General features: G+C 49.0%; 6 protein-coding genes across 6 annotated transcripts; 2 read left to right on the plus strand and 4 right to left on the minus strand.

Annotated features, from left to right (window-relative positions):
- Positions 1–3,888: 3,888 nt before the first annotated feature.
- Positions 3,889–4,731, plus strand: METBIDRAFT_17640 (uncharacterized protein; the record flags this gene model as incomplete). The annotated part of the gene is made up of 1 exon (XM_018854731.1): positions 3,889–4,731. A coding segment is annotated over one exon (843 nt), but the record flags the coding sequence as incomplete, so codon positions are not given.
- A 999-nt stretch (positions 4,732–5,730) lies between these two features.
- Positions 5,731–7,320, plus strand: PBP2 (Pbp2p; the record flags this gene model as incomplete). The annotated part of the gene is made up of 2 exons (XM_018857255.1): positions 5,731–5,968; positions 6,095–7,320. The coding sequence occupies 2 exons, from the start codon at positions 5,731–5,733 to the stop codon at positions 7,318–7,320; spliced, it is 1,464 nt and encodes a 487-aa protein (XP_018712991.1).
- Positions 7,321–7,430: 110 nt separating this feature from the next.
- On the minus strand, positions 7,431–9,512 carry OPT8 (Opt8p; the record flags this gene model as incomplete). Its single annotated transcript, XM_018857040.1, has 1 exon — positions 7,431–9,512. The coding sequence occupies one exon, from the start codon at positions 9,510–9,512 to the stop codon at positions 7,431–7,433; it is 2,082 nt and encodes a 693-aa protein (XP_018712992.1).
- A 2,971-nt stretch (positions 9,513–12,483) lies between these two features.
- On the minus strand, positions 12,484–13,500 carry SNF4 (AMP-activated serine/threonine-protein kinase regulatory subunit; the record flags this gene model as incomplete). The annotated part of the gene is made up of 1 exon (XM_018858783.1): positions 12,484–13,500. The coding sequence occupies one exon, from the start codon at positions 13,498–13,500 to the stop codon at positions 12,484–12,486; it is 1,017 nt and encodes a 338-aa protein (XP_018712993.1).
- Positions 13,501–14,852: 1,352 nt separating this feature from the next.
- On the minus strand, positions 14,853–15,953 carry METBIDRAFT_11324 (ZIP zinc/iron transport family; the record flags this gene model as incomplete). Its single annotated transcript, XM_018853958.1, has 1 exon — positions 14,853–15,953. The coding sequence occupies one exon, from the start codon at positions 15,951–15,953 to the stop codon at positions 14,853–14,855; it is 1,101 nt and encodes a 366-aa protein (XP_018712994.1).
- Positions 15,954–17,399: 1,446 nt separating this feature from the next.
- Positions 17,400–18,881, minus strand: METBIDRAFT_31391 (ZIP zinc/iron transport family). Its single transcript, XM_018855842.1, has one exon. It carries the CDS (start codon positions 18,659–18,661, stop codon positions 17,543–17,545), a length of 1,119 nt encoding a protein of 372 aa, XP_018712995.1. The 5' UTR covers positions 18,662–18,881; the 3' UTR covers positions 17,400–17,542.
- Between the last annotated feature and the right edge of the window lie 360 nt (positions 18,882–19,241).

The following is a 19,241-nucleotide window of genomic DNA, read 5'->3' on the forward strand; positions in this document are numbered from 1 at the left end:
GTGTTTGTGTTTGTGTTTGTGTTTGTGTTTGTGTTTGTGTTTGTGTTTGTGTTTGTGTTTTGTTTGAGTGTTTTTTTTTTTTTTGGTTCGTGGTTGTATTGCTTCTGGTTTGTTTATTGAGTTTGTTTCTTTGGTTTGGTTGTATTATTGCTTTTGATTTGTTTATCGGGTTTGTTTCTTTGGTTTGTGGTTGTAAATCTGCTTTTGGTTTGTTCATTGGGTTTATTGCTTTGTGTTTGTGGATTTGTTTTGGTTTGTGTTTGTGGATTGGAGCTGTTAGAAGAAAGTAGTTGTCTCCGTGTGCCCAGGCGCTCTGTTCACGAGTTTTAGTAGGTGCAGAAAATGAGGCCAGGGAAGTACCCTCGACCCTTAATCAACTGAGGACCCGGATGCGTTCAGGGAAGGGTTTCGTTGCCCTGCCAGAAGGGCCCCCCACTTATGTAGCTTCATTATCTTTTCAGTCCTATGATTTGTGAAATAGTTGAAAAAGGGGTATTGCAGCGAAACAGCTTGTGGCTCTCTGGACTGTTTTAACTGCTAATAACACCATTTATATTGATGCGTGTGGAATAATGCGACTCGAGCTGGAATATAACAATGTACTCGCGCATTTGGCAGTGCGAAACAAAGGAAGACTTGCAACAAGGAGCAAATCGGGGCAAAACCTTCATCACGATTGAAAGTGGTCATCAGTTGTATCTTGTTGTATTTTTTGAATCCTGTGTAAATGTTCCCTCTTGTTATCAGTCCTATATTCATTCCTGTAAGTTCTCATTCCCATAATCAATCCTATATTCATTCTACACTCATTCTACATTCATTCTACACTCACTCTACATTCATTCCACAATCATTCTAAATTCATTCTATATTCATTCTATATTCAATCCTATATTTATCCCATATATGGTAGTAACAGTTGTCGAAGGACTTTTAAAATGCTTCATTTGCCGGGAATATACTCAAGGCATCAAAAAGCCATATGTTCTCCTTTTGATACTAAGTATGCTAATAACCACTCAAAGAATGCTATATACGAAACAGATATGAAGCAGGCCATTCAAGACGGTAATAAATTTGGCTGTCTCTGGTCATAAAAGTGGTCTTATTCATTCGAAAAGCCAGTATTTCAAAAAATTCTGGTTGTCTTGTTGAGCGAAAGAATCGGGCATGGAGAAATTTGAATACTGACAGAATCAATGCCCAAGTATTTCACTTGAGGGTGCATGCAGCAAAAGATAAAAAGCAGAGCTGGCCTCTTAAAAATTTTCCGCTTTCAAGTACGCATTTCCTAAGCTAAAAAAACTGTGGATTTATAGAATACCCGAGAATAAAGCCTTCAGCTCATATAGCTAATTATAGCTAATTAGATGCGCGCCGACAAGAGTATGAAGGAAATTGAATCGAAGCAGTCGCAAGACCTTGTGACGCCTGAAAAGGTGAGTTTCATGTCCAGAAAATATGTAAGAAGTATAGTTTGGGCGAACTTTGTGATCTGATAGAAAGCCCATTCAGATTTCGGGGGATTGTATGGGCACGCGTCAAGTCATCCGAGCCTGAATTTCATCTCCTGATTCCGAGCAACTGCCACCTATTGTTTCCAATGAGTTTATTCTCTTGGTGGTTTTTGGTTTTCGGTAGTGTGGCTTGCTCTGGCTACTTGTGTTTGCCTCCGCACCGAGTTGCACTGCGGCAATTATTACTTGTAGATTCCAGGGCTGGAGTCAGCAAAGCCGTGTGCTTTCCAATTTGTTTTCTCATGGGGGCTTCCAGTGTTTCATATTTTTATGTAGTCTTTCTCTTGTCTGCTATTTGATCTAGCTTGCTTATGGGGATGTTTTGTATGCTTTGCATGTTTTGTTGTAATTCTGGCTGTTTTGTATGTCTCGTTGTGAATTTTGCCCTTTATTGTTTATCGTTTTATATTGTTATTTGTCTGGGTATGTGTGCTGTCTCCCCAGATTGAGTTCCGGGACCGCTAGGGTGCACAAGGCAAACAATATCAGGCAAAGTAGGCCGGCCCCATCGAGATTCAATATTGCTCTCCAAGCCGGACGCGTGGTGAATATTGTGATTTTCTCCAAAGACATTTGTTTGTTGAATCCTCAAATTCCAGAGGCAGTCTGTATCCTGCTTCTTTTTGCGGCAATGGGGATAAACGCTTTTAGCTGAATGGTCCCGGCCATCTGCTTGTCCATTTCTTCATTTCGCATCCAGTATCCAGAGGGCCCGTCTATTGCGCGGCCTCACCACGGCCTTAATAAAGGCTGATATTAGCCGGCCTCTTTGGCTGCCTTCTCCTACTCTACTCTTGTGTTTAAGAATACACATTTTCGAAACCTTTACCAACAGCCACTTTTTGCTGCCACTGGCCGTGTCACTATCAATGCCTACAGTTTGTTTGGCTTGGCGTACGGAAACCTCAGGTATTAGGCACCTCCAAGTGCCCGCAAACCCCGGGTGAACATCACCCAAACTCCACTGGCTATATTTCGAAATACCGCTTTTTTGGGATCCAGCACAATTACTGGTAGCCACGTCTCTCATATTTTCATGTAAATGGCTCAAACCCACACCATCTCCATGGAAGTATCCGTGAGTTCTTTCTCTTGCCATAGTAAACAGACATTCACTCACTTCTCGATAAAACACCTTGTTGCTGGCTCATATATAGACTCGGGGAAATGAGCCAGAAATTTCAAGCAATCTAAAACGAGCGTACAGAATACGCTTACAGAATACGCACCCGCACACTGATCTGACAGCTCCAAGAGCCACCGTTGCAGGCCTGGGGCAACATCCAGAACACCATCGAATATGGCGTTTTCATAGAATGTCTAGGTACAGAATGTTTTTCTCTCAAATTTGTAGCATGCTTTGTTCCACAGATTAGGGCCCTTAAGTCTATATCGTGGCTCTTGTTTCTAACTAGTTTTGGTATAAGGTTCCACGTCGCACGGCTGCGAAATACTTATGAAGCGATGACTGCTGGCTGGGAGTCGATTACTGGCTGGGCGTCGATGGCCAACTGAGAGAATCCACAGCAGCAGCTGAACAGCTTGTAAAAAAACCAAAAAACACTTCATTCTAAAAAGTCTGGCCAATGTATTTCACGCTCGTGTTCGATCGTGGTTAGAGACCGCGGTCAATATTGAGGTGTGCTCATTGAAACTCACAAGACATCGCAGACAAAAAAGCAGTACTGAAAGCAAAACACATAAAACAGATGAGACAAAAAACAAAGCAAAAAAAAGTAGAGCAGAAAAAATAGAGCAAAAAAATCAGAGCAAAAAACTTAGAGCAAAAAACTTAGAGCGATATAAACAGAGCAAAGATCTGCCCCATCTTCTTGCAGCTGTCTTGATCGTCTCGTGCACCGTTTCCGCTACCCCAGGTTCAAGGCGCTGGGGCCACCGGGTCACGTGACCCGCGTGGCCCGCTGCCTTCTTGTCATCAGTAGCCACTAGCTTCACAAACCACGAACCTATCCAATACACACGCAACTCCTGACGCTGTGCCCGATACTTGTCCAACGCTTGGCACCGACCCGTTTTTGGCTATCCGAAGTCACGTGCACCATCCTTCCCGCTCGACTCTTCTTATACCTCCCAGGTGAAGCCATCGAACCTTGCGTACGCCCTTTTCGCTATCGATTTCCTTTTTGCTATCGATTTGAAACACAAAATGCCCAGGCAGAAACGAGCCGCCCAACCCAAACCGGGGCCTGGCCGGCAGAAAAGAACGAAAACTGGCGTGGCTGCACAATCTGCGGTGAGGACCTCCAGCCCTGCGGAGGCCCTGGAGGCCACCCAAACCCCTCTTGAAATCCAGGGCAATTCGCCAGAAAAGACTGGGCCCGAAGCTGGTGCCGCCCAAAGCGGAAGCGGCGACGAAAACGACGAAGACTACGACGAAAATAATGACGACGACTACGACCCGCTGAAGAAAGCCGATGTCCAGGACGACGACAGCGAAATGTCCGAGGACGAGGCCCAGCCAGACTACTCTGCAATCAGCACCGACGTCAGCCAGGTGCGGACCCGCGGCCAAAGGTACCAGGAGAAAGCGGAGCAGAAAAACGGGAAAACTCACCAAGACGGCTTGCTTGAAGACAGCCTGAAGGTCGATGTAGACGAGATCTTCCAGAGCCTCCAGACGCTGTCTGCGGACGACTGGGCGCGGATGGTGCGCCACGACGATGCCACGCCAGAGCCCCGTGGAAAGGACGAAAAGCCAGCGGCGGCTCTTGCCGAAAACACGCATCCTGAGGCCGAGGAGAAGATCCGCATTTTCACCACGTACACATTTGCAGGCAAGCTCGTGCGCGAGTCCAAGTTCGTGGATGCCAACTCGGCCGAGGCCAAGGCCTACTTGAACTCCACCAACAGCCTTGCGCTGCAGGAGCAGTCTGCTGGCCCCCGCAAGAGCTACGTGCCGGTCTTGCGCAAAGTGGCCGGCAGTGACGAGGAGAAGCAGTTGCGCATCAAGTTGAAGCGGCCCTCGCTCATCGACAAGTTTCTTATGGGCGACAAGCAGAACAAGTTGACGACCTTGGAGAAGTCCCGGCTAGACTGGGCCTCGTTTGTCGACAAGAAGAAGCTCAAGGACGACTTGGCCATCCACAACAAAGGCGGGTACTTGGAGAAACAAGACTTTTTGGGCCGCGTGGAGGCAAAGCGGGACACGCAGTACCAGCAGGCCCGCGAGCTCGACCGCCAACGGCAGTGGCAGCAGCAGCAGCAGCAGCAGAAACTGTGAGTTATGGGGTTTCCTGGCGGTCTCCTATACTTTTTGGTATGTTTCTCACAGGTTCCTCCTCTTGGTATTTTGTTTGATTTTCCATGGGTCTGTTAGGATTTCCAGTGACTGGTCTGGCTCATCACTCACGTGCATACGAACCGACATCCTAATGTACCCAAAGAACGAGGCAGACGCCATAACTAGCTATTTCAGCGGTCTGCCGAGTGGAGGGCTGAATCCTACATCGGCAAAACATAAGAACGGCACCGGCTTGTCGCCGTTCATCCGCAAATACGCGGGCGGAAACAGCTTTTCAGAAATCCCGAAAGGATTAACTCATCCAGCTGTCTTCAAATATTAGCACACCGCCAGTAATAACAGTCTGTTAAAACTGACCAGGAAATTACAGGGGTCATCTAGGCACCCCGGGCTACGAATATTAGTTTATGCCATTTGCGCGATCCACCCTCCACCCAAAGAAAATGCACTATGGCTCCACGCATACAAAATAGGACGGCTTTCTGGCTTCTGAGATCGGCTCTGGTCCTCGCCTCTCCGCGCAACACTGTTCGCAGCCCATCACATAAATTACCCCCAGTGAAAACCCACAACCACCGATATTTTTGGGATCAAAACGCTCGCATTGTTTCGAGCATAGCCGAGACCACCGCCAGCATGCCTAATCAATCCGCCTCAGCTCCGCCCGCTTCCCGTCGGGTCGTGGATCCAATAGTGCACGTCACGTGACCGCAGGCGACTCCACGCGCACGGCCCAAAACGAGCCCAGCACACCAATCCACAGGCCTGTCAATGCCATAGAGCCTCATCTGTGCTTTGTGAAATACTGCCACGCGCCTGAAAAAAGCCCTGCAAACCGCCGTTTCCGGATCAGACGCCGAGGAAACTGTTCATTTCTGAGTACCTGTACTGGCGTGTTCCGCAAAGAAAAGCTTTTTTTCTTCACGCCCACTCACCCTCATCTCGTCCACGATGTCAAATCTTTTGAAACGAAAAAACGAGGACGACAGCGAAGTGCTGCCGGACCAATTAAGCAAGCGTGTGGCCCTAGATAGCGAGCAGTTGGCTGCGCTCGAAGCCGCAGATGAACTGGCGCAAACGGCACCCCAATTTGGCGCCCCGAACCTGGCGGCTATTGACGAGCAAATCCCTGTGGAACACGGCGCCGTTTCCAGTGAAAATCCCGAAGAAGGGCTGACGCTGGCCAGCAGTGCGGATACTCATCACTCCACCGCCGGGCTTGCGGCCAGCGAAGCACACCCACGCCCGACGCTGGCGTCAGAACACAACCCAACAACTCAAACACAGCTTCAAACCAATGGCAAACCCCACACAGACCAAATCCATAAACTCCAGTTGGACCAGCCGCCGAACTCCTACGCTCCCACCCCCGTGTCGAAGCCCGTGCTGAGTCACCGCGAAAAAGAAGACCTGGACCACGTGTATTTGCGCATGTTCTGCCCCATGAAAGAAGCGGGCGTGGTGGTTGGAAAGAAAGGTGAGCGCATCACACATATCCGCGAGAAGGCCGGTGTGCGCATCCAGGTGTCGGAGAACTTGAAGAACGTGCCCGAGCGAGTGGTTTCTGTCAAGGGCCTGGCGGAGAACGTGGCGCGTGCGTTCGGTTTGATCACTCGCACGATTTTGGACGAGCCTGAAGATGAGCCCGCGCTGATGATGAGCAAACATTACGTGCTTAGGTTGCTCGTGCCGCACCCGGTTATTGGTTATGTTATTGGCAAGGGTGGCGGAAAGTTCCGTGAGATTGAGGAGAACTCCGCCGCCAAGTTAAAGGCTGCCGAGCTGGTGTTGCCTTACTCCACCGACCGCGTTCTTTCCGTGTCAGGCGTGGCAGATGCCATACACATTGCCGTGTACTATATCTCACAGGTTCTCTTGGAACACAAGGAGACCTTGAAGAAGAATAAGATCATCTTCTACAACCCGGCCAACTTCCACCATCTGGGTACTGCAAATAACCCGATGATGAACATGGCTGTTGCCGGCACACATGTTCCTGCCAGCATGCCGTATATAGCCCAGGGGCCGTCGATGCAGATGCCAGGCATGGCGCCCATGAAGGAGCATGTGCAGCCGCAGCCGTACCACCAGAAGGCCTACGACTTCAACATGATGTTCCAGCCTGCGGTGCGTCCACAGTACAATGGTCCGCTGAATTTGCCTGCAAACTCAATCCCGCTGCAGAGCCTGTACACGGACGAGCATGGGAATACGATCATTGGCGACGTCATCGTCAACTTGCCCGTGCAGATTAGCACCGGGCCCGACCGGTTTACCCAGGACGTGTTCGTGGCCAACACGAACATTGGGTCGGTCATCGGCAAGGGTGGTAACAACATCAAGCAAATTCGCGAGAGCAGCGGGTGCGCATACGTGAAGATCGAGCCCGACCAGCACCAGTCAATCCTTCTTGGTGGCGGGCGCGGCTTGACGAACATCCGCAAGTTGACACTAACAGGCACTTATTCGGCCATACAGACCGCGATCTTCTTCATTAACCAGCGCATCAGCACCGACAAGGAGCGTAACGGCGTGCATTGACGGGCATGAGCCAGTGGCGGTCCCTCGGAAGCGTGTATATTATGTAGAAAACCGGGTCGCAGCCCGGCCCTACGTTTCGAATAAACTGTAATCATACCCCACACTCATCCTTAGAAGTGCCTTACGCCCATGCTGGTCATTAGCATTGTGACGCCACTGAGTAGACCCTCACCCAACACGAGCCCACTACTGATGATCACCATCCTCACCTTTTGGTCCGCGTTATTCTTTGTAGCCCGGTGGATCCAGAAGTACGCCAACGCACCGCCCAAAAACCGGGCGATGGAGAAATTGGGCGTGTTATATATGCCTATCCCGACGGCTACGCCGTTCGGAAGGTACACCATGTACCGGTGGTAGCGGGATGACCGCGGAAGGGTGTTCTTCAAGAGTGAAATCACGCCGAACACCACGCCGAACAAGACGCAGAACTCGAACGCGTGCGGCGGCAAGCCCTCGCCTGTGACCAAGCGCGAGCAGTCGATCCACACCACCGCCGTGGGAATGCGAAACGTCTTGCTCGGGATCTCGTACACGGAATTGTAAACCTTGTACATCACACTGCTGAAGAACACCGAGTACACGGTGCCGACAAGCTGCGCCACGAATTGCGCCTTAGGCGATGCGCCAATCAAAAAGCCGGTCTTCAAGTCTTGCATCAAGTCGCCCGCCTGCTGTGCGCCGGCCTCGGCAATGCCGCCAGCAATGAGGTTGATGAGGATCTTGGCCGGATGGTTGTGCGGGATGATCGCGGCGAAAATCAACTGCGAGAGCTTGCCGATGCCGCTGACGGGATTGAGATCCGTCTCGCCAAGCGCCCGCACGCCTAGCACGGAGAACACCAACGCCAAGAGAATTGCAGCCACAATCGCGTAGTAGGGCACTAGCGCGCCAAACACCCAGCGGATCGCTGCCACGCAGAGCGTGGACGAGACGAGGAGCCCGAGCATGGTGACCTTCATGCCCACCAAGTGGTCTGCAGCCACATCGGTGAGCGACTTGTCGGACCCGGAGTCCAGCGAGTGCGGCCTTAGCGTGCCATCGCTACTGGCCAGCTCGGCGAGCAACGGTGCGTACTGGCCCCGGCGAGAACGGGCCATCAACCCGCGGAACGACCGGGCCGTGACCACGAAAAACGACACGAGCGAGTCCAGGATCATGACGCTCAAGCTCAACCAGAGAATCCAGCCCTGGCCGCCAGAGACCCAGTCATCAATGGGACCCGGGGCCCAGCCCAAGTGTTTCAGCAATGGTGCCAAGACGCCCCAGCCGAGCACCGCGCCGAACATCATGTACGACACCGACGGGAGACCCATGATGATGCCCTGCCCAATGTAGGCCGGCAGAAGCTGCACGTTCCACTGATATACACGTGACATGGTGTCGCCAAACACCGGGAGCAGCTTCAAAAACGGCACGAAGTACGCCGCGACCGTGTACGCGGCCAGCACGGCAAACGTCACGCAAAGCGACCGGATGTTCAGCCGGTACGCGCGCTCGACCTGGAGGTGTTTTAGTCCGTTGGAGTCCAGCGGCCGGATCACGCCGCCTCGCTGGTAGCTCTCCACGGAGAACACGGACTCGGTGTCCACGGCCAGCGGCTCGCCGTGCGCGTGCTCCGTCTTCTCGTCGTACATTTCGGTGCCGTGGAGCACGGAGATGAGCGTGGCGGTGGCCAGGCCCGAGGGGAACGGGAGTTTTTCGGTGACGATGACCTGTTTGCGGAGCGTGACGGCGAAAAACACGCCGAAGAAGGCGAGCCCCGCCAGCCAGACCACGAGCTGCGCGAGCGAGAGCACGACGGGCGCGCCCGTGCCGCTCTCGGCGGGGGTCAAAAACTTTTCGATCGCCGGCACGATGCCCACAAGGCCGTACGCCAAGGGGCCGGTTCCCACGGCCACGGCCACGCTCTGGATGTACACGTTTTCCACGTCCGTGAACGTGGCGGCCATGGGCAGCATTTTGAAGACTGTGAACCCGAGCAACGCGGACGGGAGCGACATCATCAGTACCCAGCCGGTCTGGAGGCCGAACTGGAAGTTCGAGATGAGCACCACGCTGCCGATCACGAGCCCGACGAGCGTCGCTCGGAACGTCACTTGGGGAAGCTCGAGTTTTTCGTGCCACAGGAGGTACCGTGCGTCCGCGGCTGTGATGGTGGTGGCGTCCAAAGCAGCGTCTTGTTGATACATGGCTGAGGACTTAGTGCGGCTGCCCAGGATGCAAAGACGCCAGATAAGGACGCGTTTGTGGTTCTGGAAACTGGAAATGCTTCTCTGGCCGTTCTATACACGAGGCGGCGGTGCTGGGCAGTTTTTGCGGCCGGAAAGTGTGGTGCAACTGGGGCCTGGTTTGGGGTTGCGCTCTGCGGATGGTGCTCGATAAGCTAGTTGCGACACGCCAAAGGAACGAGCAGCTCGGCGGAAAAGGGCCGGTTTTTTGTTTTAAGACCACGGAAAAAGACGGACAGGTGGCCCGCGGGGTTTATTTGGAAATGTGCACGATATTGGGTGGAGGGTCACTTCGTATCTTGGCTGGAGATGGACAGGTGCCTTTTCGCCTGGCCTCGCATCTCTCTTCTATCTGCAAGCAGACGCTCCACAGTGTTGGCTGAGTAAGCACGAGATGCGGCGCGGAAATTCCTGCTGGTTACGGAGCGGACACGCGAGTGTGCGCCGAATCGGGCACTATTTCCGATAGCGGGCGAGTCTGTGCGGAAGCGGCGCCGCCGCATGCGGAGGCTTGGCCAACACAGGCAAGTTTCTGCGAAGGCGGCAAATTCCCTCTGGGAAGGGAGGTTTTCTCATCCAAATGACTTGTTTCGGTTTACAAGGATTTTTCTGGAGCCCACGATACACAGTGGGCGGCTATGGGCTCGCCAGTCACGCCAAGTGCACAAGGTCGTTTCTTGTTCCTGTTTTACTCTCGTGCTTGTTCTTTTACTCTTCGCTTGTTTTATTCTTCTGCTTCTCTTTTGTTTGTTTCGTTATTGTGCTTTCTTCCTTTTTGTGCTTTTTTCATGTTTGTGCTTTTTATTCTTCTGATTTCTTCATTCTCCTGGTTTATTTATTCTTCCGCTTTCTGTATTCTTGAGCTTTTTTCATTCTTCTGATGTCTTCATTCTCCTGGTTTACTTATTCTTGTGCTTGCTTCATTCTCCTGGTTTACTTATTCTTCTGCTTTCTTTATTCTTCTTCATTCTTCTTAATTCTTCTTCTGCTTTGTGAATGACGGCCACTGTTGCCAACGCAGCCAGTTCGTGGCTCGGCGGTTTGGAACCGCCGAGTTTTCATCAATCTTGAATCAAACGGCCCTCCCGCCATACCTCACAAGAATCATGCGATAGTGTAATGATATAAGAGTGTTATGGCCCGTTTTCTGACCAGCTTGGATGAGCGCCACAGAGAACAAACTGGCGTCTTGACGCTTTGTATTAAGGATAGGGCCCTGGTTTGATTTCGAAGTGGGTGCGAAATATCCGCCAGTTCTGCGCCCTGCACCTGGAGACGTCATAACCATTTTTATTGCCCCAGCAGCTTTACAGAGAGCTTTCTTGGAGCCCAGCTCAAATTTTAGAGTATCTTACATTTCACAGGATTCCCTGCATTGGTTATTCGAATTCTCTTTGGAAATTCATATCGGCAGTACAGCTCGACACGGTGGGGAGCCTGATGCAAAGGCCTCATTTGGCGAATGTCAAACTTTTGTTTTTTTTTCTGTAGTGAATATTTACAAGCCTGGCCGTTAAAGCCCAATTCAAAGGTTGATTTGGGGCCTCCTATGATATCAACGCCATATGCGACTATTCCTACAGTCCCTTTTGGAATAATACTTTAGGGACGTCAACCGCGACATCGCAGGTTGGCAATATTGTTATTGATTGGGCCTCTAGCCAAACCATTCTCGATTGGTAGTATTGAGCAGACATTTATATAACGAAAACTTTCTGTTGGCACACATGCCGCTCCAAGTAAGAAATAAACACTGCAAATCCGACCAGGTATCATGAACAGCTGTCTTTTCCTCGAGTGAGCTTGTGCTGTGCTACAAGTAGATAGGTACAAACTATCGAGAACATCCCAAACTGGCTCTGCTCGACATTGAAACTGTTCTAGGGGAGCTTGCAAAATGAGCCGAGCATTGTTGCATCCAACGGATCCCACTGTACGAAGCTTAACTTGGTTTTTCACTAATATAATATAAGTATACGGCCTGTCCACGGCCTTGTACATAAACAATCAAAGCATCCTGAAACCATCAACAAAATTACTATTTGAAACTTGAGAGTATCAAATGGGTTGGAGCAGTGAGAATATTCCCCGAGCTGATGTTTTTGGAGGTAGGGGCGAAAGTTTTTGATCAAATTCGAGTCAGTTGGGTGTTTATTTTGGTGGAGATTCAGGCGACACAAAATTATATTGATCAAAGTTCATCATCAGCCCCTACACGAAGGTTAGGCGTTCCCTTACGTTGTTTGTTGACCTCGCCCTACCAAGATTACCTGCTTCAACCTTTCTCTTTTTCTTTCATTGTCTTTGTCTATTTTAATCTGAGTGTTGTTAAAATCCTTCCACATCCTTGGCGAGCTGAGGTCCCGTTTCACTCAACCTTTCATTAGTCAGACCGAGACAATATAGCGCACTGTAGTCCAAAGCTCTTCTGCAAATCACAAATCAGTCCAGAAAATGATCATTGCATATGCTTAGTTTAAAGCCAAAAGCTTCTCCAATACACCCTTTCCACTCTTTTCCAAAGCCCGCCAGATCTCATATCTCTCTCTAGCATTCACCTTCCGTTCCGGCACTCTATCTCTACTTCACTCACATGGATACTCTACTGCTCCAGCATGAATAAGCTAAAGTGCTACATCTTTTGAATTGAGAGTACTGGCACCTATGAGTTGAGTGGTTGAGCAACATAACAGTTTCTTCTAGTCTGTCCACAAAATCACATATCATACACAAATATTCACTGTCCCTACTTGCAAGGTCTCGAAGTGAGGTACCAACGAGCCTTTACATATCCCTTCCTTATAGTACTGTTCCACTAAATGAGATCAGTGTACTGAAGTCTGAGTGTCTTCAATCTACGCAATCGCGCGATCGTTTCTCTATGTTTCATACGTATATGGTCTAGCCATCAACCCCGTCCCACTGTGGCTGCTCAGCTCTCGCCAGTTAGGATGTAGTTCAAAATGTCACTCAACGTGATGACGTTGAGCAAGCGCCCCTCGTCGTCCACGACAAAGAGTCTGTGTAGTCTGGACTTGCGGATGGTGTCCATTATCGTGCTCAAACGGTCATTGAGAGTGCACGTGTGAACACCCTCAAAGTCCTCCGCTCTTCTTAAAAGCGCGTCGCCCACACTCAAATCCAAGTCGGTGTACATGCCACCCTTGACCAACGCCAACACATCAACGGCCTCGTAAACATTCACCAAGCGGTCTTGCTCGTTGACGATCGGAATTGACGAGACGGAATTCTGTGTCAAGAGGTGGATAACTTCAATGACAGGGGTGCTCATGGTGGCCCTCGAGATGTGTTTCAGGTCCTTCAACGCGGCAATGTGCTTCAACGGCTTCAACAACATCTTCGTTTCTTTGCAGTTCAAGGCCACGAACTTGAGGATACGGTACTGCGTCAACACGGACACCACAATCTCTCGGTGGGTCTTCTCGTCCTCGTCGATCAAGGGGATACGACGTGCCTTCAGCTCCAACATCTTGACACACGCCTCGTATAGCGACTTGAAGGGGTGGATGCACTCAGTCTCGATCTGGTCCACGCCAAGCGCCTTTTCGATATCCCGGAGCCCGTCCAAAGTCAACTGGTCCACCAAGTCAAACTTCTCGGGGTATTGGAAATAATACTGGATGACATTGATGAAGTCGCTCAGTGTCAAAAGCCCAGCAAACCGCGACGTTTTGTTGTTCCAGAGCGGTGCACTCACCACATTGTTTTGGAGCAAGATGTTCAACGACTTCTTCACAAGCAAGGACGTGTCCAACACAATAAGGCGGTAGCTGACGGGCAACACGTCGTACGACGCCTTGCTCTGCAAAAAGAGGCGGATAGCCTTCAACCCGATTTTCTGGTCATGCTCGATTTGCTCCTGGGACAAACTTTCGATGTAATCGTTGGGCGTGGCCGTTGATGGAGAGGGTGCAGAAACTTGGGCCATGGTAAGATATTAGGGGCCTGGTCAGCAGCACGGCGCCTCAAAACCGGAAGGATTCTCGAATCGAATATGGGCGGAATGGATCCAGGCGTTTCTTAGAGCCGCCCGCGGTATGTATCTCGGGTAATTAAAGGATACAAGCGCCACAAATCTGAGAGTATGAGTAGTAGAATGTTTGACGAGTTTCCGTATGTTCATTTCACTCGTTGCGCGGGAGGGAGTGTGTGCAGGTCTGTATATGGGGTGGCATGGGGTAGATACCTTCCGCAGCAACAATTTGGAGGGATCTGCCGGATTTGGCCAACGTGGCAGATCCAAAGAGCACTGAAGTAGTTCACTGGAGTTTTTGCTGTAAGGCTATGTATTGGTGGCCCTGGGCCATGTGACCATTGAATAGATCATGTGGGGAAGTCCTGAACAATAATTATTGGATATTCGCTAGTTTCCAATGATTGAAAATAGCGCATCGTTGGGGTGACCCACCTTTGGAAAAGATACATGCATAGATTTGAAAGAAAAGATAAATCATCTCAAAATAAAAAACTTTCTCATTGCTGGAAAACCGGTCTTCAAATTTGTCTATGCAGCTCCAACACATACGATATCTTTTATTCAGGCGTGAGGCCCTAGAAAAAATTCCGCAGTGGTGGATTAGAATACCTGAGAGGCCGAGCATAAACATAAATCGTGGCGAGCAGCTGGTGTGGTGAAACAAATTGTGCAACTTTATCAATCATCGTCTTGTGGTCCACGCACATATCTGCGGTCCACTCTTCGTAGTCAGAGAAAACCAAGACCTAACCATGCTTCATGGCTCAAATCACGTGACCAAAGACCACCGGAGTATATGACCGGCTCTCTAGAAGTCCGATTTTGGACCACCGCCTTTTATAGTGGGTCTGGACGACTCGATCTTTGACTATATGTAAGGTTTCGAAACCTGGTCTGAGACCACTTGTGTTGAAAAGACTGGTGTTTACATAGTTTACTAATTAGCCGTCCCAAACTCAAAATTAGAATGCTTCGGAATCGCCAAAGCAGGCGAACTCAATTGATAGTGAAATATCAGGTTACTCGACCATTCCACATATTCCGAAGAATGAGGCTCCAATCAAACAGCAATTCAACTCCTTCATCAAAATTAACAGATGATATATATGACCAGTGGATCTTCTAACCCATCTCGATTTACATTCTGTCGTGCGACGCGGCTTTGCAGCAAAATAAGAGTTGCAAACTCTCGCGTCAGACAACCCCACAGAAAATCAAAACTCTATAAATGACTTACATGCCCCATAGAATAAAGCACACACAAAAAGTGAAGTCAACCGCACTTTTGGTCCAGCCACAAACGCTTATGCCCATCTTCCCAACAATGACATCAAGCCACAGCCAAGGCACATGCACCCATATGCCCAGAGCATACGTTTGGTGCCACCGGCACCTTTAAACTCCGTGGAAAACAAAAACTCATGTGCCATCAATTCGACTAGCCCACTGTAGATCAAAATACCCGCTGAGATCGAGTCAAACACCCCATTGGTGATCAATGCCCGGGGAGAATCTGATGGGTAAGTTCCACTTACGCCCAAGCCTATAGCAATGCCAATGGGCGTGACCAATGTGAAGCCAGCGGCAAAAACCCAAGGAATCCAATGCTTCCCCTTGGGCCAAATGGTGGCTGCGATTCGAGACCCCAATCCCAAGCCCTCGAAAAGCTGGTGGAAGATTATAACAATGTAGAGCGTGGTGAACTGAGTCGAAGTAATACCCAAGGTGAGTCCAACAAAGACCGAGTGGAAAAGCACGCCAAACTCAAGCACAAAAATTGACACCAATTGGCCAAAGTATTGTTCTTTATCTTGGTTATCATTCGGTGTGTCCAATGTCCCCTTCTCATCCAGGTCTGGAACGTCTATTATGCGAGGTGGATACTTTTCAGCAAGCAAGCCCGGATCGGCACTCTCCAGTGTAACCAGAGAAATTTCGTCGTCAAACTCCCCAGGTCTCTCCACATACACTGACTCGTCGCCGAAGTGTGAGTGACCGTGATTGTCGAGCCCCGCAAGTTTGCTTTCTACAAACCGGAATGACATAATTTCCGCGAGGAATAGCGCAAACAAAGTCCCAAGCATTATACCAAATGCGTAGGGATAGTTCTGCCACGCATTACTGAGACATTCGCTCGTGAGATTCTCGTTTGCTTCGAACAACAAGTGGATGAACGCCGTTGATATGATAACACCAGACCCGAAGTATTTGCAGAAGAAAAACACCCAGCTGGGCATCCTCACAAAGGAGTAGCGAGAGGCCAAGATCGGGAAAAATACCCCAAATCCCGAACCTACAAGAACCACGAAAACAGAAGAAATTCGGAGACCCATCAGTTCGGCATGCTCCCCATTGCTGCTAATTAAGCCACAGCTTTCTCTTTTTGCAATCTCATCGAAGAACATTGTGATCGGGTGAACGGCGGCTTCAGCAAACAAATTATCAAGGTTGAAAAATTCAAATGCTGAACACACCACTTTATACAGACGCATATCGCAAGTCCTGGTAACCACGCTGGTAATCCGAGCAATTTATTATCGAGAAGCGACGGCATGCAAGAACGACAGTAGACTGGAGCAGCATACAGCCGGTAACTACCATTTTGACGCATCTTGCATCTAAGCCAAGCCTACTTCTATTGTTCGCCAACTCAAGGAAGTAACTCACAACCTCGAGTCTGCCAATTTCAGGCGCTCGCAAAACAAATCCAGGTTTCAAATGCTCGTTTTCTATTCGGTACTTCCACATACTTTTCGGTCCAAGAAATTCGCATTTTTGCCAAAAGCTTGTCTTTGATCGAGCCAATCAAATTTAAGGCCTCGAGGAACTACCGTTCGAACCAAACTTTCTGCCATTTGCTTCGAGCCCGAACTCGGATTTCTCTGTTATTCCTTCCATGTACCGGGCGACGGAGTGGCTTTTTTTCACTTTTTTTTAAAAAAAAAGCCAAGAATACCACTGCGCGACCCGTGCGGTTATGGCCCAGGTTCAATTTTCACCATTTACACACCGCAAGTGAGCCCCTTTTCTCGAGCTTAGCTTTCTTCTACTTGTACCTCGTGCAAAAGCTCTCTTAAAGTATTCTTGAGTTTTGACATGACAGTCGGGCTCTTTACGCAGTATCTTCACGCATAAGTGTCATGTATCAACTGCGCTCGAGCGTTGTCTTTTATTGTCCGCGAGCTTGTCAAATCGGCTTGCGGAATGCAATTTCTGACAACTTCTTATGTAGAAAAAAAGACCATTTAGAGGTTATGAGGGGCTGTCACATAAAAACTCAAACAAGGGACAGAAATTTGTGCGGTGCTTTCATGTATTGGCTGCAGAATCATTCCATTTCTTCGACCTCGCATCATTGTCTAGCTGAGCCCGAGTAGGTTATGACTTTCATAAATTCAGTCAGTGCTCGGGGAAATGTTTTTTTGGAGTTCTCCACACAACATGTGTAAAGGATTTTCAGGATGCCGTCACAAAGCGCAAGTTCGGAATGTAGTCATTCGCATACGCAACACTATCATAGGTTCGTTCAAAGAGATGGGACGGAGAAAAGAGGGAGAACACGCATTTTAGAAAATATGCCGAACCCTCCCCATATATTCTTACCGTGCTATCAGAAAGTAAGCACATCCCCCATATGTCGCGAACCCATTGCAGAAGAACCTTCCCATGCGATGACAGCTTCAATATATTTCGTTCTGATCCTAAGTATTGTAGTAGATCTCCAATAGCCTTGTTTTTACATTCACCCAATTTCAACATCTTTCTGTCAACCTGCTCCACGCTGGAGATATAATTTGTCCGCCAAAACACATCCCCTACAAAATACAAAGAGTGACAGAAAAACGATCGCTTGCGTCATTTTGAAAATTAAAAGCATTAAGATTAGATGTCACTATGTATTCAAAGTGTTTCTCGGCATCCTTGATGACACGAGAACAAAAGAAATGAGATTTCTCATTCTGCAGAAATAAAGGAACCTCTTCGTCGAGGCCGTCTAGGCCCATCTCCCCAACAAGGCCATAATACCACAACCAAAACACATAGAAAAATAAGCTTGGAGCATGCGTTTGGTTCCACCTTCGCCCTTGAACTCGCCGGAAAACAAAAACTCGTGGGCCATCAATTCAATAAGCCCAGTGTACACCAAAATTCCAGCAGATATGGCATCAAACACACCGTTGGTGATCAAAGCAGTAGAAGATGCAGGTGGGTACGAGTTCCTCACACCCAAGCCAATGGCAATTGCAATGGGTGTGACTAGCGTATATCCAAGGGCCAACATCCAGGGCGTCCATCTCTTGTTTTTTGGCCACACGGTAGTGGCGATACGTGAGCCCAAACCCAAGCCCTCAAAGGTCTGGTGAAAAACAATGACAATGTACAAAGTCTTAAACTCTTCTCCGGAAACGGCCAAAGTCAACCCAATGAAGATCGAGTGGAAAATCACACCAAACTCAAGCACAAAGACAGACACCAATTGGCCGAAATATTGCTCCTTGTCTTTCTTGTCCATGGGCGTGCCCAACACTTCCATGTCCTGGTGCTCGGAGGCATGCGAGAAATGGGACGGATATTGCGATTCGACTTTAGGTGTTTCCGTGTTTTTATCCTCGCTGGTTGAAGCTTCGTCTTCGTCGTCATCATCGCTGCCTTTCTTCACGTATGCTTTCTCATCACCAAAATGCGAATGAGAGTGGCCTTCTTCGGATTCACCGGCAAGCTTTTTATCCACCAATCTGAAAACAAGAAGTTCCGAGAGAAACAAAATAAATAACGTGACAAGCATGATTGCGAAGGCGTATGGGTATACCAGCCATCCTTCGCCTAAACATTCTTCCGTCAAGTTTTCGTTGGCTGGTTGCAACAAGTGAATGAACGCTGTAGCAACAATGACTCCGGAGCCAAAGAACTTGTTGAAGAAAAACACCCAGTTTGGCATTCTGATGAACGAGTATCTTGAAGCCAAGATGGGGAAAAACGCACCGAACCCGGAGCCTATAAGAATCACGAAAATGGACGAGATTCTCACACCCATCAACCCATTGTACTCATTCCCAGTGTCACAGGTATCTCTTCTGACAACTTCGGCAAATTCGCCAATAAAGTCGGACATTTTTGGTCGGTTGTGTTAATGAAGGACTATGAAATGAAGAAACCCTGGGTGGACCGTGCTAGGTATTTATAACGCAAACTTAGTTGGCTCGCAGAGGTAATAACCACGGATGTACCTGAAAACTTTTCGTATGCGCAAGGTGCAGAAACGAATATGCAACAGTAGTTTGCAATGAAAACAGATGTCGACAAAAGAGCGAGACTGTCCGGGAAAAAAAAATCTGGTTGCGTTTGGCAAGCAATTTATTGGCTTGTTCGCTGCTGCTCGTATTTTGACGTAACCACCAAGGTGCGAAGAGCCGCGAGGGACTAATTAACTAAGAAAAAAGGGCACGGCTTCCCCAACCTTGCATAACCACCTTTATCAGTAGGCCCAATCAAATGAGGTGCTAGAATTAGGCAAGAAAAAGTGGCAATAGAAACAAAAAAAAAATAATCAAGAGGCTGTCTGATCTTGCGGCTTTAAGTTTCATTCACGATGTCATCTTCACCATTCCTATAAATCAACCAAAAATTTGACAGTGAACAGAGTTATAAAGTTTATCATCTGCAGGCGCGAAAATAAGAAACAACCCTTGAGG

Source organism: Metschnikowia bicuspidata, assembly GCF_001664035.1.
Source record: "Metschnikowia bicuspidata var. bicuspidata NRRL YB-4993 chromosome Unknown METBIscaffold_2, whole genome shotgun sequence".
Lineage (NCBI taxonomy): Eukaryota > Fungi > Ascomycota > Pichiomycetes > Serinales > Metschnikowiaceae > Metschnikowia > Metschnikowia bicuspidata.